Source organism: Ranitomeya variabilis, chromosome 6, assembly GCF_051348905.1.
Source record: "Ranitomeya variabilis isolate aRanVar5 chromosome 6, aRanVar5.hap1, whole genome shotgun sequence".
Lineage (NCBI taxonomy): Eukaryota > Metazoa > Chordata > Amphibia > Anura > Dendrobatidae > Ranitomeya > Ranitomeya variabilis.
In genome coordinates, this window is record NC_135237.1 from 359,591,409 (window position 1) to 359,608,082 (window position 16,674).

A 16,674-nucleotide genomic window follows, 5' to 3' on the forward strand; every position below is an offset into this window, starting at 1 on the left:
GCACCACCGGCACCAGGGATGTCATAACAGAACTTGGCACCAGAGCAAGAACCTTCTACCTATCAGTAGGTGCCAGGTAAACAACCAGATCCCTAGAGTGTGATTTTTGTATTACTATTGTATAACATACATTCACCTTGTATATTAGAATCTGGATCTCTATTTAAAAAAAAAAAAAAAAAAATAGTAACAAAAAAAAGTTCTATCAATCTTCTTTTTCATGTCTAAATTGTATTGTAGTTCTTATGAGGATTTGCAGAAGGGTTGTATAATATAAGCAGGATAGCTATAGGAGGCGCAGAAATAGCGTTCACATCCAGGCTCTGGTGTCTGGAGGCATCAGTTTTATTAAAGGCACCATCGTAGTTGGGGAGACCTTTAACAAGATTTGTATTGGTTCGTATAAGGAAATTACAACCTGATTCATTAAAGTAATTCCACCGGAATTCTGGTGTAAATTGCTTTGAAAAATTACAAAATGTTTGCTAAACTCATATTTGTGCAAAAATGTAGCAACTTCTGGTGTTTTCTTGCCTATTTCTCACAGCTCTGCCATAATGGGTGGGATGGTGTGCGGTGGGGCCATGATGCTACAGCTCATCTAATTCATGGCAAGCTGTGGTTTTCTCCACAGCAGATATCTCACTCCAGTCTAGGACTGGAGGAAGATTTCTAGTGTGGTTCATGCTACTTGTCAGATGCTTATTTGAAGCTGCTTATCCTCCATCTGGACTATCCTGCATTGCAAACTTTCATCAATTTTTCTTTGCCGTCCAGGGAGATTAGCTACAGTGCCATGGGTTGTAAACTTCTTGATTATGTTGTTGGACAAAGGAACATCAAGATTTCTGGAGATGGACTTGTAACCTTGAGATTATTGATATTTTTAAACAATTTTTGTTCTCAAATCCTCAGACAATTCTCTTCTCCTCTTTCTGTTCTCTATTCTTAGTGTGGCGCACACACACAATGCAAAGATTGAGTCAGCTTCTCCCTTTTTTATCTGGTTTAAGGAGTGATTTGCATACTGCCCACACCTGTTACTTGCCACAGTTAAGTCTGTACGAGCATCACATGCTTGAAACAAAGTTTTTTACTCACAATTTTGGAAAGATGCCAACAATTTTGTCCACACCCATTTTTAAGATTTTGTGAGAAATGACGTCCAATTTGCTTTTTTTTTCCTGTTATTTTTTGTTGTTCCAATACACACAAAGGAAAGACATGTGTATAACAAAATATGTGTAATTGTAATAATTTTCTGGGAGGAATACGTCATTTCTAGAATAATTTCAAGGGTGCCAGCACTGTATCTAATCCAATTACAGAGAATATAATCCACGGCCCTCACCAAATGTCCATTAAGATTCTTTCATTTATGGAAGTATAGTATCCCGACCTTACTGATGGCCGTTTTGCCTGTGAATTGGCTTTCTCAAGCCCTTGCTTTTAGTGACTATACAGTACTTCCATGCACCTGCTATCCATGAATAACGGAAACTGAATGGACATTTGGTGAGTGCTGTGGAATATATTCTCTGAAATTGGCTTATCTTGTGGATTTGTATCACTGAGCACCTCCGGGAGTTCCTAAGCCATCCAGACGTAAGGATCCCTACCTGTCCCTGTAATAGTGTGTTTCGCTGAATGCGATTCGTGCCTGTGGCTAGTGCCGATTCTCTTCCCTTGGTACTAGTATTATACTTATATGTCATCTGATTAGGGCTTCTCTTCATTTGCCCATGTGGCTAATTTATCTTAATGTGTGATAATGAATCCAAGACACCGATGAGTGGTCCGATTCGTTCACAGCAAGCATATAGTTTGAGGAGCACTTGTCATTTTTAGGTCACAACTGCCATCCTCGAATATAATTTCCTTATGGGCTGCATGGCAAGGCTTGTGTATGCTTGAAGAAGCTACATTTTCACAGCAGGAGGCCAAACCCGAATGAAGCAGCGAGTTGCAGGTGCACAGCCATAGAAGAGAGCTATTTACCCTGAAGCTGGAAAGCCTGGGCCAAGAAAGCCAGCGCACACACACTCTCTTGTATATGTGCCAGAAGTATTCAGAAGGGGACCAAATAATGGTTATTCAGTTGCCTTTAATGAGATGCATTGCCCACTGCTCAAAGACTGAGGCGCTTTCTTTTCTTATGCTAATTTGGCACCATTAGAGCCTGCCCGTCTGTAACTTTTATAGTACTGGACTTAATCCGTCCTGCTCACTCAGCCCAAAAACCAGAGCAGCAAATGGCAAAAGGGCGACTGCCTGCATGGGCTACATCTGTTGCGTAGCGCGAACGTTAATTCCTGCATCATGCATGTGTACTGAGGCTTGGGGAGAATGAAGATTTCATCTGAATGAGCTTGGAAAGACCATCTTGCAGCAGAGATATGAGGCTGTTGCTTAGTGTCTTTCTTCATTTCCCCTAAACAGCCCGCGAATGTCTTATTTATGTGTAAAGTGAATCGCGGAAAGCAATTCATTTCCAACTATTCCGCTGATGGAGGCAAAACTTGTCTTAAGCGGGTTATTTATTAAGCTCTAAAACAGAATTTATTTCCCCCATACTGAATCTATCATTACCGTCAGCCAACTTCTCACCAGCGTCTCCGCCAATCTCAGGGGGCCGGTGTCCATATGTATATTGTCATGGCATGCATGCTTAGTTTCTTGTCTGGATTATCGCTCATATTCGAACGTCTCTCTCACATCTATATCACTATTTGTGTTACATTTGGTTCCCGCTAGAAGTGATTACTAATCGTGGTTCCAGTCCCTGATGTTCGTCAATACATTAATTGCCCTGATTTCTGGTGGTTCATTGATGGTTGTGATTTCTGGTGTAAGGCCAGGTTCCCACTATGGTTTTTTTTTTTATTTATTTTACTCATTTATATAGCGCCATTAATTCCACAGCGCTTTACAGACATTATCATCACTGTCCCCGATGTGGCTCACAATCTAGAATCCCTATCAGTATGTCTTTGTACTGTGGGAGGAAACCGGAGTGCCCGGAGGAAACCCACGCAAACAGCTGCTTGTTGTCTTTGGTGGGATGTAAACCCAGGACCCCAGCACTGCAAGGCTGCAGTATTTACCACTGAGCCACCGTGCTGGCTTTCGGTGACGTTTTGATGATGCAGATTTTCTGAACCTATTACGTAGATTAAGTTACTTGCAATTTTTTTCGTTGTGTTTTTGAGTGGGCTTTTTTATGTTTTTAGCTTGTTTTTGACACAGCGCTTTTTTGTCTCTTGTTGGTATGTCACGTTATACAGTGATGAGCGAGAATGCTTGGATAAGGGTTTACCCGAGCACACTGATGTACTAATCGAGTTTACCGGCATGCTCGAAAAAATGCTCGAGCCGCCGCGGCTCAAAGTCATATATGTGGGTGTTGAATTTAGGTCTAGACATTACAGTCCGTTCTTGGACAGTTAATGTGTGACGCTGGCCTTATTTCCAGTATTCTTTCTCTAAAAATGAGTTTTATTTGCAAATTAGTGAGGACAACCTTTCTTGGAGCATTGGGAATATGTAATGAAGACCTATTTCTTGTGTTTTACATGTGCATGTTGTAACATTATGAAGACTCCCGTAGTGTAAGCTCTTGTTGGATAAGCATGGTTCTTTGTCTGGGTGTCATCTCCATGTAACATAAAGACAGCGAGAACGTCTTGAAGGAGACGCCAATGGTGGCAACAGAGCTGCCTCCGGTGATATCTTTCTTCGTCTTATCATATAGTATCATTGCTTTGTATGATGTACAATAACAATTTAACATGCGATAAATCTGTCTTATCACACCAATTTCTGGATCTTCTTGACATTGTCACATTTGAGATCCTGTGCTAATGTAGTTTTGGTGTCTGATTTCTGGGAACACAGCCAAGCAGAAAGTGCTGAAGGAGCCTTGGAATAGATATTAAGTCCTATGTAACATGCAACAAAAATATGTTGTAGTATGCTGGGCTGTCAGCTTGACATGGTGACCTTAGCAAGCACATAGTCTGGGGCGTTATTCCTTTACATGTTGCATGTAGAATTAATGAAGGACTTGTTAAGAAGTCATGTCTTTAACGCTGGCCCGTTTCTAGCACAGTTCATCGATAATAAGAAGACAATTATCAGGGTGACTTTAGGATTGCAGCTATATGTGTTTCTACTTTTAGATTAGCATTAAAATGGAGCTTTAAAGGAAGTCTGTCATCAGGCTTTTGCCTCATAATTTGAGGGCAGCCTAATGAAGAGACGGAGACCCTGAATCCAGTGATGTGTCACTTAGGCTACGTTCACATTTGCGTTGTTGGGCGCAGCGTCGTCGACGCATGCGTCATGCGCCCCTATCTTTAACATGGGGGGCGCATGGACATGCACCGGTATGCGTTGTACTGCGTTTTACGACGCATGCGTCATATAGACGCACAAGACAGGGCGCAGGGGACGCTACTTGTAGCGTTTTCCCTGCGCCGAAAGTCCCGATCTGTAGGATCTTATGACAACGCATGCGTCGCAAAACGCTGCGTTGTGTACATGCGTTGTTGGTTGCGTCGCCGACGCTGCGCCCAACAACGCAAATGTGAACGTAGCCTTACTGGGCCTCTTGATTTTCTAAAATCACTGTTATATCAGCAGGAGATGATCACTGGGGAGGACTAGTAAATCTGCTGCCATGTAGTCTCCTATAGCCATGAGGTTTGAATAGCCCCACTCCCACCACTGATTGGCAACTTTCTGCCTCTGCAAAGTGTACACACAAAGCTGCCAATCAGTGGTGTGGGTGGGTTATATTCTGAGAACTGGTAGATCTGCACCAGATAAAACAGTCAAAACTGCAGCAAGCAGCACAATAAATGACACATCGTTGGAATCTGGGTCTCTGCCCCTACATTGTACTGCTCTCAAATAGGGTAGTAAAAACATAGTTAGAGATTCCCTTTAATTAAATCTGGGAGACTATAAATCATGTAAGGATGATGCACTCCAAAATTTTGTAGGTGTGTCCTCCAAAAAATGGAGGTCTATCAGCAGATGAGGAAATTGCTTCGCCTGCAACAGGAATAGCCAGATTTTTTTTTGTGTGCATGAAGTGGGTGCTCAGGCTCATGAGTTGCCATTATTAAAAAGACCACTTTTACCTTGATACTCCATTGATTATCCTATAACAGGTGGTTGGCAAGAATTCCAATAATCAGTAGAAGATAATAATGATAGTATAATTTTCAGTGACAGAAATTAGTCTTTGTGACAAAAATGGTTGATGATTAAATAAAAAATCTCAGGCTTTTATCACAATGTGACAGGTGGTAAACATGGCTGTTTTGTGCATAAGTGCTTACACGGCTGTGTGTAGCTGAGCGCATGTAATGTGGAGGCGGTGGCAAGAAGTGTTATTAATGATGATCCATCCTCTCTAGCACTGTTCACAGGGGCAATCTGGCATATACAGACCTCAAGTCAAATGCAGGTTTAAAAAAGTAGAGAAGAAACATGTCTGATTCCGATCCAAGTCACGGCTCCAAATCACCCATGCAAGTCTATGGGTCCCTCAAAATCAATCCGTGTGTTGTGCTTTTTTAACATGGTAATGGGTTGTAGAAGCTTTGTGGGATTTTTTGGGCATACAAAAAAAAAGGTAAGAACGGACATACTGCCCAAACGCTGGTGAAAATCTTATGTAGCACACTGATGAAATTCTTAGAAAAGGCCTAACACTGCAGTGACCAGGAATCATAAATGTCTCTTTATGATGGTCATTTTTTGCATTCTTGATGTCTCATACTTAAAGAAGCACTTGCATCGAAGTTTTTATCTGCTTAACATATTGCAATCATCATATTATTTAGCACTGTGTACTTACAATTGCTCATTTTGCCTTTCTTCCCAGCTAATTCTTCTGTTTTCCATTAGGTCTATGACCACACCAGATTAAAAACTGACGAGCTGAATCCTTCTAAGCTCTATGTAGAAACAGGAGGTCAATGTTCCCTGTATGAATAATGAGTCACTGCAAACATCAAAGGCAGGGGGAAGGAGGGAGCAGCTGGTTCAGGAGTTGAAAGGGGAATGATAAATGCACGGACAAGAGACTTCCTGTTTCTACATAGAGCAGAGAAAAGAGAAGAATTAGTTGGGTAGAAAAACAAAATGAGCAATTGTAAATACGCAGTGCTATATAATATGATGATTGCAATATACTAAGAGGAGAAAAACTGTGATGGAAGTGCTTCTTTAAACCCTACCCAACATGCGTTGTAGATATACGGCGCTGCGGGAACTGCGTTCCAAAAAACTGCTGCATATATACGGTGCCATAATCATTCAGGCTCATGCTTGGTGCCGCCACGATCGATTACAGGTGTCAGTTCTACATGAGAGCGGACACCCTGCAGTGATGGCTGCGATCATTGCTAGCACCGATCATGGGCGTTTAACCCCTGTGATGCTGCTGTCAATAATGCCAGCGACATCGCAGGGTATCACAGCCACATATGGTTTATTTCCACATTCAGCAGAGATTGTGGGACACATTTTGGTGCCATTTTTACCCATTTCTCAGTGTGAAAATGTAAAATCTGGGACTAAAACTAAATTTTGGTGGTAAAAATGTAATTTTTGTCTTCATTGCCCAATGTTATAAAATTCTGTGACACACTTGTGGTGTCAGTATGATCACTGCACCTGTATATTAATTCATTGAGAGGTGTAGTTTGTGAAAGGAGGTAATGGAAACCTCAAACCAGTGCAGCAAAATCTGAACTCCAATATGGCGCTTCTTCCCTTCTGAGCTTTGCACTGTACCTCAAAAGATACTCAGATAAAATTGCACTACAAATTTTGGGGTCCATTTTCCGCTGTTGAAGGGAATCTGTCAGGATTACAGGATGATTTATGTAAACTAGAAGCTTGGGCTGATAAATGGCAAATGAGTTTTAATGGGGATAAATGTAAGGTCATGCACTTGGGTAGAAGTAATAAGATGTATAACTATGTGCTTAATTCTAAAACTCTGGGCAAAACCATCAATGAAAAAGACCTGGGTGTATGGGTGGATGACAGACTCATATTCAGTGGCCAGTGTCAGGCAGCTGCTACAAAGGCAAATAAAATAATGGGATGTATTAAAAGAGGCATAGATCCTCATGAGGAGAACATAATTTTACCTCTATACAAGTCACTAGTTCGACCACACTTAGAATACTGTGCACAGTTCTGGTCTCCGGTGTATAAGAAAGACATAGCTGAACTGGAGCGGGTGCAGAGAAGAGCAACCAAGGTTATTAGAGGACTGGGGGGTCCACAATACCAAGATAGGTTATTACACTTGGGACTATTTAGTTTGGAAAAACGAAGACTAAGGGGTGATCTTATTTTAATGTATAAATATATGAGGGGACAGTACAAAGACCTTTCTGATGATCTTTTTAATCATAGACCTGAGACAGGGACAAGGGGGCATCCTCTACGTCTGGAGGAAAGAAGGTTTAAGCATAATAACAGACGCGGATTCTTTACTGTAAGAGCAGTGAGACTATGGAACTCTCTGCCGTATGATGTTGTAATGAGTGATTCATTAATTAAATTTAAGAGGGGACTGGATACCTTTCTGGAAAAGTATAATGTTACAGGGTATATACACTAGATTCCTTGATAAGGCGTTGATCCAGGGAACTAGTCTGATTGCCGTATGTGGAGTCGGGAAGGAATTTTTTTCCCCATGGTGGAGTTACTCCTTGCCACATGGGGTTTTTTTGCCTTCCTCTGGATCAACATGTTAGGGCATGTTAGGTTAGGCTATGGGTTGAACTAGATGGACTTAAAGTCTTCCTTCAACCTCAATAACTATGTAACTATGTAACCCCAAAAATCGTATATGAGATAAGGTCACCGGCATCAGGGGCTTATCTACAGCATTCTATAATGCTGTAGATAAGCCCCCGATGTAACCTGAAAGGTAAGAAAAACAGGTTATATTATACTCACCCAGGGGCGGTCCCGGTTCTGTTCGGGTCCGAAGGGCGTCGCAGTCCGGGTCCGGCGCCTCCCATCTTCATACGCTGACGTCCTCTTCTTGTCTTCCTGCCACGGCTCCGGCGCAAGCGTACTTTCTCTGCCCTGTTGAGGGCAGAGCAAAGTACTGCAGTGCACAGGTGCCGGGAAAGGTCAGAGTACGCCTGCGCCGGAGCCGCAGCAGGAAGACAAGAAGAGGATGCCATCGTATGAAGATAGGAGGCGTCGGACCGCAGCGGGACCGCCCCTGGGTGAGTATAATATAACCTGTTTTTCTTACCTTTCAGGTGACATCGGGGGTTTATTTACAGCATTACAGAATGCTGTGGATAAGCCCCTGATGCCGGAGGCCTTATCTCATATACGATTTTTGAGGTGACAGATTCTCTTTAACCTTGTGAAAATAAAAAAATTGGGGCTAAAACAACATTTTTGTGATTTTTTATTTTTTATTTTCATGGCTCAACGTTATTAACATCTGTGAAGCACCTGGGGGTTCAAGGTGCTCGCCACACAGCTAGATAAATTCCTTGAGGGGTTTAGTTTTCAAAATGGTGTCACTTGTGGGGGGGGTTCCACTGTTTATGCAAACCAGGGGCTCTCCAAACCCGACATGACACCTGCAGAACAATCCATTAAAGTCTGTGTTCCAAAATGTCACTCCATCCTTTCTGAGCACTGCCGTGCGCCCAAACGATAGTTTTCTCCCACATATGGGGTATCTGCGTATTCAGAAGAGTTTGCACAACACATTTTGGGGTCCATTTTTTTCCTGTTACTCTTGTGAAAATAAAACATTTGGGGCTAAAAAGCATTTTTGTGTTTTAAAATGTGATTTTTTTTTCCCACCGCTCAACGTTATCAACTTCTACGAAGCACCTGGGGGTTCAAGATAATCACCACACATCTAGATAAGTTATTGGAGAGGTCTAGTTTCTAAAATGGGGTCACTTGTTGGGGTTTCCACTCTTTAGGCACACCAGGGGCTCTCCAAACTCAAAATGGCGTCCACTAATGATTCCAGCAAATGTTGCATTCAAAAATTAAAGTGGTGCTACTTCCATTTCGAGCCCTGCTGTGCGCACAAACAGTAGTTTTCCTGCATATTTTGGGTATCTGCTCAGGAGAAATTGTACAAAAACTTTTATGGTGCATTTTCTGCTGTTACTATTATGAAAATTAAATAAAATTGGGGCTAAAAGAACATTTTTGTCGGAAAAATGTGTTGTTGTTTTCTATTTTTACGGCTCAACATAATACATTTCTGTGAAGCAGTTGGTGGTTCAAACCATGTCAAATACTTTTTGAATAAGTTATCGACTGATGTTAATGGGAAAACTCATAGGGTATGTGTCCACGTTCAGGATTGCATCAGGATTTGGTCAGGATTTTTCATCAGTATTTGTAAGCCAAAACCAGGAGTGGGTGATAAATACAGAAGTGGAGCATATGTTTCTATTATACTTTTCCTCTAATTGTTCCAATCCTGGTTTTGGCTTACAAATACTGATGAAAAATCCTGACCAAATCCTGATGCAATCCTGAACGTGGACACATACCCCTATACTGCACACATGCTGTTTTTTTTCAGGTTATGTTTAACATTTTGTAGTAAAACCAATAGGAAGTTTATTCAGAGAGTATTTGAAGCATTGTTTAATGTGGATTTGCAGTAAAATCGGCTTCTTTAATCCTCGTAAAAGGTGTGTGAACAGGCTTTAAAAAAGGAGAGGTCATGCATGCACATGGCTCTTCAGAATTGGTCATGTTTTTTTGCTTATTGCCGAATGTTTCAGTCTTCCCATAAACTACAGTTGAGATAGTCACGGACGCCATTTGTCTAAATCACATAGTCCTTTCTGGAGTGCTGAATGGGTGAGAAGACCCCATTTTCCTGATGTTTGAGGCACCATTAGTACTTGCCAGTCCCTGCTCCTCAGCTGCCGGCCACTACTCTTCTGTGTGGCTGCTGTGAGATAGCACTCACTATCGGGTTGGGGAATACTCGCTTGGCAGCGATATAACACAGCAAGATCATATTTCTTCAAAAGTTCAGCTGGGTTTTATTACTCCATAAACCCCAGTGGCACCAAACACAAAGTAACAGCCCTCATAGCATGGCAAAACAAAGTAAGTGTTCATAGCATGACTCTGCTCCATCAGGACTGTGACCATACACTCTTGGTAGAGTCCAATATTCAGGCTCACTGGAGCCAAACACACACAGTCTGGATTACCTGCTTGTGAGCGTTGCAGGTTTCCACTGGCTGGCATAACACGGGTCCTGTCCTCCGGAGAAGCTGCCTACGGGGATCACCAACTTGCCTGGCAGGCACACATTAGTCAGTTCCAGACCCACCGAAGGACAGTAGCTTCCCCCACACAGTAGCGGTCACCGACTCTGCAGATCCCTGGCCTCACCTCGTGCTCTTCAGAGATCCAGTCCACACACAGGACCTCCCAACAGAGAGGCCACTCAGTATCACAGCCTCACCAGGTGCTCTTCAGGGATCCAGTCCACACTCTGGACCTCCCAACACCCAGGCCTTTCCTCTCACAGGACCTTCCAGCCAAACACCGTTCATGTCCATACACAGGAACCATGTGACCCACACCCTGGTCACATTATCAAGCTGTAACCACTCCCATTGGTGGGAGGCATGTGTGTGTGGCTAGTTCGACCCTCCCAGCTCTCAGAACTAGCCCTGCTAGCCTCCCTCTAAAACAACACAATTACTTGTAGGACTACAGGTCCCAGAACAACCTTACTTCAGGCTGACAGCGCAGAGTATCTTCCTCTGCGACACACATACCGGCCATTCACAATAATGCCAGACTTTGTGTCATCACCATAGTTATGCCTGCGACTGCCATGCATTCCTTTGGCCTCAATACGCCTCCATGCGTATCTGGAGAGACCATGCAGCGCCTCCTACCTGTAACAGAGGTCACTGCATCACACTGCCAACATATAGCTGATCTGTCAGTGAAACATTTTTCTGCCCATTGAATGGAATTGCAGGCCGCATGTGGCCCCCGTGCCGCAGATTGTGCACCCCTGATCCCTAATCCCCAGAATGAAGGGGGTGAAACGCTGATAACACCGATCATAAAGTGATTGCCATCACCTTATGAATGGAGCATTGTTTAGTAATCACCACACATGCTTTCTGTTTTATGTGCAATTACTGCATGGTATAAAACATTTGCTTCATTTATTTTTGGGTGGATTTGATGTGCAGCTATCCATATAAAAGCTATAGATGGCAGTAATGTACAGAGCCTCCGCGGTATATAAAAATATTTCCTTAGCTATGATTTCTGAGGTCAAGGCCCACGCTCTATGTGATAATCCTCCATATGAAACTTTATAGCCTCCAACCATTGTAAAAGGTATTGCATGCGTTAATTGAATACATTCGTACGTGCTCGGATAATATATGCAATTTGTAATGCTTTTGATCTCTGGGAGAGGGCAAAACTAGAAAGTTAATCTGCAATGGTCTGATCTCGGCCAGCACTAGCTGCCAGTAATCCCGAATTGTTTGAACTGCACTAGTTGGTATACATTTCACAAGAGGAAATACATTTTGTCAAGCTATTTCCAAACATTTTAATATTGGTGTTATTCCTGGCAGCGACGGGCACTGTTAAGCCCTTCCGCGCAGTGTTATGTCTCCATATAGTACAGAATTTGAACATGTGCTGTCCACAGAGAAACATTTATGACACTTTATATATAATCAGTAGCACACGGAGCGCTTGGCTCAAGTGTGAATATTTGCATCCTGTCCACTGGCCTCTACTTATCCTGGGCTGATTGGGTCAATTCCACCTACATGTCCATTTTAACAAATAATTGCTCAGCTATCATTATACTTGATAGATTTTCATTCAAACTGCTGAAAAATGGTGCAGTGCTTCATAACTCTATCATGTTCTATAGGCATGGCAATCAATCGCTGAGCAAAGAATGCATTGTGGTGGTCATTGCTGGGACACAGGCATAAAATTTATGGCCAGCGGGTTAAAACCTAGTTGGCAGTAAAGCAAGCCGGAGGCGTAACTGAAAGCATTGGGGCCTCAGAGCAGTACCTGAGTCCGCCACCTAACAGGCCACAACTTCACGATGTGCTGCATGGCACCTTATCCACTTTCAGTGTGATACATATTCAGCGAGGTAGTTTTTTATAGCATGATTAATAAGCAGTTAGCATAACATAATTTTTCTTTTGCATCTTTTTTTTTCTTCTGGTTTTTCACCTGTTTTTAATTTGTGCCTTATTCATTTAATTTTATGTGTTCATCTACTTTCTTTTTTTTATGTTTAATTGTGAAAAGGCAAAAGTTTAGTGGAAATGTACTACAGTCTCTCTTAGAATGAGGGCTAAGCACCTTTCTAATATTATTAATCTGCAGATTAACCCTGTACAGGGTCAGACAGGCCCACCGAAGAACCAGTGGATTCTCCAGTGGGCCCAGGCACTGACAACTGCTGGTATATAGGGCCCCCAGCCAGTGGTGTGTCGCTAATATTGTCTCACCATGCAGCTGCTATGGGGCCCGTGAGTCAGGGGGGCCCACCCGGAGCCAGCAGAGCAGCAGAGGGATACAGGAGGCAGAAGCCTGTCCCCACTGCTAAAGAGAAATTAATATTTACTTTTCCCCATGCCCCCATGGGCGTGGAGAGGGGTGAATATGAATTAAACTGTAATAGCTGGCAGTGTTAGCTGCAGGCTGTTGCTAACATACCGCATGTGCAGCCTGTAGGGACTCGGAGGTAGAGGAGGGCCCCTGCAGGTGGCTAACACTGAGGGTAATCTGTCCCGTTTATCCGACTCCGGGGGGCCCATGGCCAGATTGCCCTCATGTGCGGCGGGCACGGAGCGATGCCTGTACTGTAGCTCAGCTGCTTACAGGAGAAAATGGCACCGGAGCTGCAGGGATCCGTCCTGCTTCCTATCCAGCACTTCCTGTCTGACACAGCAGCGCAGCTGGATGACGTCATCTTTCAGCGCCGGCTGTGCCGGAGAGGAAGCCGCCGGCGACGAAGATGCTGCTGGGGAATTGACAGAGGTGTGTATGTGTCTGTGGGGAAACGTGCAGAGAGGTGTGGGTGTCTGAGGGGAAACGTGCAAAGAGGTGTGTGTACATGATGGAGAGGGCAATGATGTTGGTGATGGAAAGGACGATGGAGTGATGGGGGAGGAGGCAATAATGGGGGTGGTGGGAGAGAAAGCAATGATAGAGATAGTGGAAAAGGCAATGATGGGGGTGGTGGGAAAGAAGACAATGATGGAGGAGATTGAAAGGGCGATGGTGGTGGTGGGGAAGAAGACAATGATGGAGGAGATTGAAAGGGCAATGATGGGGGTGGTGGGGGAGAAGGCAATAATGGAGGTGGAGGAAAGGGCAATGATGGGGTGGTGGGTGAGAAGGCAATGATGGAGGTGGTGATGAGGACAATGATGGGGTGGAGAGGGAGAACAATGATGGAGGTGGTGGAAAGGATTATAAGGGGGGCTTCATTATAATATATGAGGGGGTGCATTAAATTCTATGAGGGGGCTGCATTATACTATATGAGGGCTGCATTTTATTCTATGAGGGTGCTACCCCAACCCCTGCTACATAATTAAGACTTGTACTACCTTATATTATACCCTTTTATTAGCGTGTTTTACCACACAATTGGTGGTCTTGTATATATTTCTATGTAGCTACATAGTGGGCCCCAAGAATGATTTTTTTCTGGTGGGCCCAAGGTTCTCCAGTCCGACACTGACCCTATATATATATCTGCTGGCTAATAGCGTTGTCCGATGAGACAAGTTCCCTTTAACAATTACTCTGTTCTCATGAAAGAGCATCCTTTTATCATTTTTTCTTTCACAAATTACTAATATAACAGGTGATAAGAATTTTTGTAATATATCTTAGAAAAGCATGCCTCTTTATTCACTTTCCAGACAACTGTTCTCTTTCCCGTTGCCTCCTGCACTGGTCGTTTATTCTGGAATCACTGCTAAAACCTGGCTTCATTGAAGGCGGATTATGCCCTCACTGAAGGATCTGTTTACAGGTGCTGGACATAGAAGTCTATGGAGCCATGGGAGAAGGAAGCAGCTTCTAATACTTCTGTATCACACTAGTGCTGGTTTCACATCTACACCGCTTATTACACCTGTATAATGTTCATTATGCTGATGCTGCTTTTGAATAAAACCAAATTTGCACCCTCCCTCAATAAATAAATAAATAAATAAATAAATGGTCTCCTATATAAACTGCTGCTTTGAGTTTAAGTGGAGCAAGAGAAGAGCGCTTCTTCTGTATGTTGTGTACAAAGCACCATAGTAGCAGCTATTCAACCATTTTGGAGCTGAGCTTGGAGACAACTGAGAATTAGAGATATGGCTTGAAGAGGGGAAAACTTGAAAAAAAGGTCAATGTACATGTCACATAATTGCCAGAAATAGTATTATTTCTAAAGTACACACACATAGATTATTATAAAAAAAAAAAAAAAACACTTCAATGAAAGATGTACTTTAATTTTTTTGTTGTTGTTTTACAGATTGGTCAAAGGCAACAAGTTTTAGTAACAGAGGAATCATTCGACCTTCAATACTATGTTTCTCATAATCGTTATTATGAACAGGTAAGTAATGAAATATAGATAGAATAGACATGTACTGTTATCACAACCCTTCCATCTAACGTACTAACACATCAAAAATTGTAGTTTTATCTTAATACAAATCACGATCGCTTATCCCTGACATTAAAGAAGCACTCCTGCCATCAAAGTTTTTATCCTCTTAATATACTGCAATCATCATGTTATTTTAGCACTGTGTACTTACAATTGCTCATTTTGCCTTTCTACCCAACTAATTGTTCTCTTTTCTCTGCTCTATGTAGAAACAGGAAGTCTCTTGTACCTGCATTTGTCATTCTCCTCTTCAACTCTTGACCAAGGTGCTACTTCTCCCCACTGCCAGGGACTTTTGCAGTGACTCATGACTCATGCAGGGAAAACTGACCTTCTGTTTCTACATAGAGCTTAGAAGGATTCAGCTAGTCAGTTTGTAAACATAAACACCTGATGTCATAGGTCTAATGGAAAAGAGAAGAATTAGCTCGGTAGAAAGGCAAATAAGCAATTGTAAGAACACAGTGCTATATAATATGATGATTGCAATATATCAAGAGAATAAAATTTTTGCTTGGAGTGCTTCTTTAAACTGAAACAGAGAATGACGGTTAAGTGAAAGAGTTTGAGATTTGTTAGATCCAACATTTACCAATGAACCTCAAGTTTATATTTAGGATGTCTGTCCACTTTTTATCCTTTTTCTCTAGTTTTCCAGTTTTGTGTCCCAGTCTAAACTCTTCCTACTGTATACTTAGTGATCTGTGGATGTCTTTACAGGAATCCCAATATAAGTTGACATGTAAGCCATGTTGGTGGACTCTCGTAGCATTGCTGGTCTTGCCGCTATAGCTTATAATTAGTGTTGAGCGATACTTTCCGATATTGGAAGGTATCGGTATCGGAAAGTATCGGCCGATACCGTCAAAGTATCGGATCTAATCCGATACCGATACCCGATCCCAATGCAAGTCAATGGGACGAAAATATCGGAATTAAAATAAACCCTTTCTTTCCTTGTAGGTTAATTCTACATGAAGGAAAACAACTAAGAATAATGTAGGATGTATTGGGGGAGGTGGCGGAGACATTAAAGGCACAGAGGTTTAGCCCAATCAAATAGAATAGCATGATTTTTATTTTTTTATGACGTTCGGCGTTAGAAAGATTTTGACTGTTATTTTTTTTTTTTTTTTGTCAGATATTGATGTTTCACTACTTCCACGCCCTTCACCTTCTTTTTTACTTCTCCCACACTTTCTTCTTCATTATCCTCATCATCAGCTTCTTTGACATCAACTTCTTCACCTTATTCATCTTCTTCTTCATCTTCTACCTATTATTTTATTTCTTACATTGTTCATATTCTTTTTATTTAACTATTATCTTCTTCGTATTCAACTTCTTCATCATATTCTTATTTGTGACAGGCATTCCCATAGTTGTTATCTATAAAAGTTTGAAGATTACACCTTCCGTTCTGCCTGTCACAAAAGAGTTACATTTGTCCGCGTTCAGTTTGGCCTGCAGCATCAGGCTTTATCCAGGGGCACCACGAGGAGGAACGGACTCACCCCCATACACTGCTTAGTCTTCTTCTGCTTATAATTTAGATAATATCTTTTGCTCTGATATTTAGTCTTATGCTTAATGTTCTTCTGCTCTTTGTTCTGCAGCCTCTTGTTCTTCTGCTTCTCGGTCTTCCAGGTCATCGTAGTCTCCAGGGTCGTCGTCTCCGGGGTCGTCGTCATCGGGGTGGTCTTCAGGGTCCTCGTCTCCAGGGTCGTCGTCATCTCGGTGGTTGTCGTCTCTGGTGTCGTCGTCATCTTAGGGGTGGTCTTCCGGGTCATCGTCTTTAGTCTCTTGAACTTGGAAATGTAGCAGAAGGTACAAGAAGGCTGAGAAAATGCCGAGAAACAGCTGATGGAACTGGAACTCGGATGGCTACCCGAAGGTCCAAGAGCCAATGGAACTACCGAGGACCAGCTGATGTTACTGGAACC

The 16,674-nt window shown here is 42.5% G+C and overlaps 1 protein-coding gene across 3 annotated transcripts in view; it reads left to right on the forward strand.

The window, feature by feature from the left end:
• Positions 1–16,674, forward strand: part of CDKAL1 (CDKAL1 threonylcarbamoyladenosine tRNA methylthiotransferase) — a 1,052,012-nt gene that overhangs the window by 940,848 nt on the left and 94,490 nt on the right. For all 3 annotated transcript variants that reach the window (XM_077269963.1, XM_077269960.1, XM_077269961.1), the window contains exon 14: positions 14,594–14,677. In XM_077269963.1, coding sequence (XP_077126078.1) covers positions 14,594–14,677 — 84 coding nt within the window. The remainder of the gene's footprint in view (positions 1–14,593; positions 14,678–16,674) is intronic.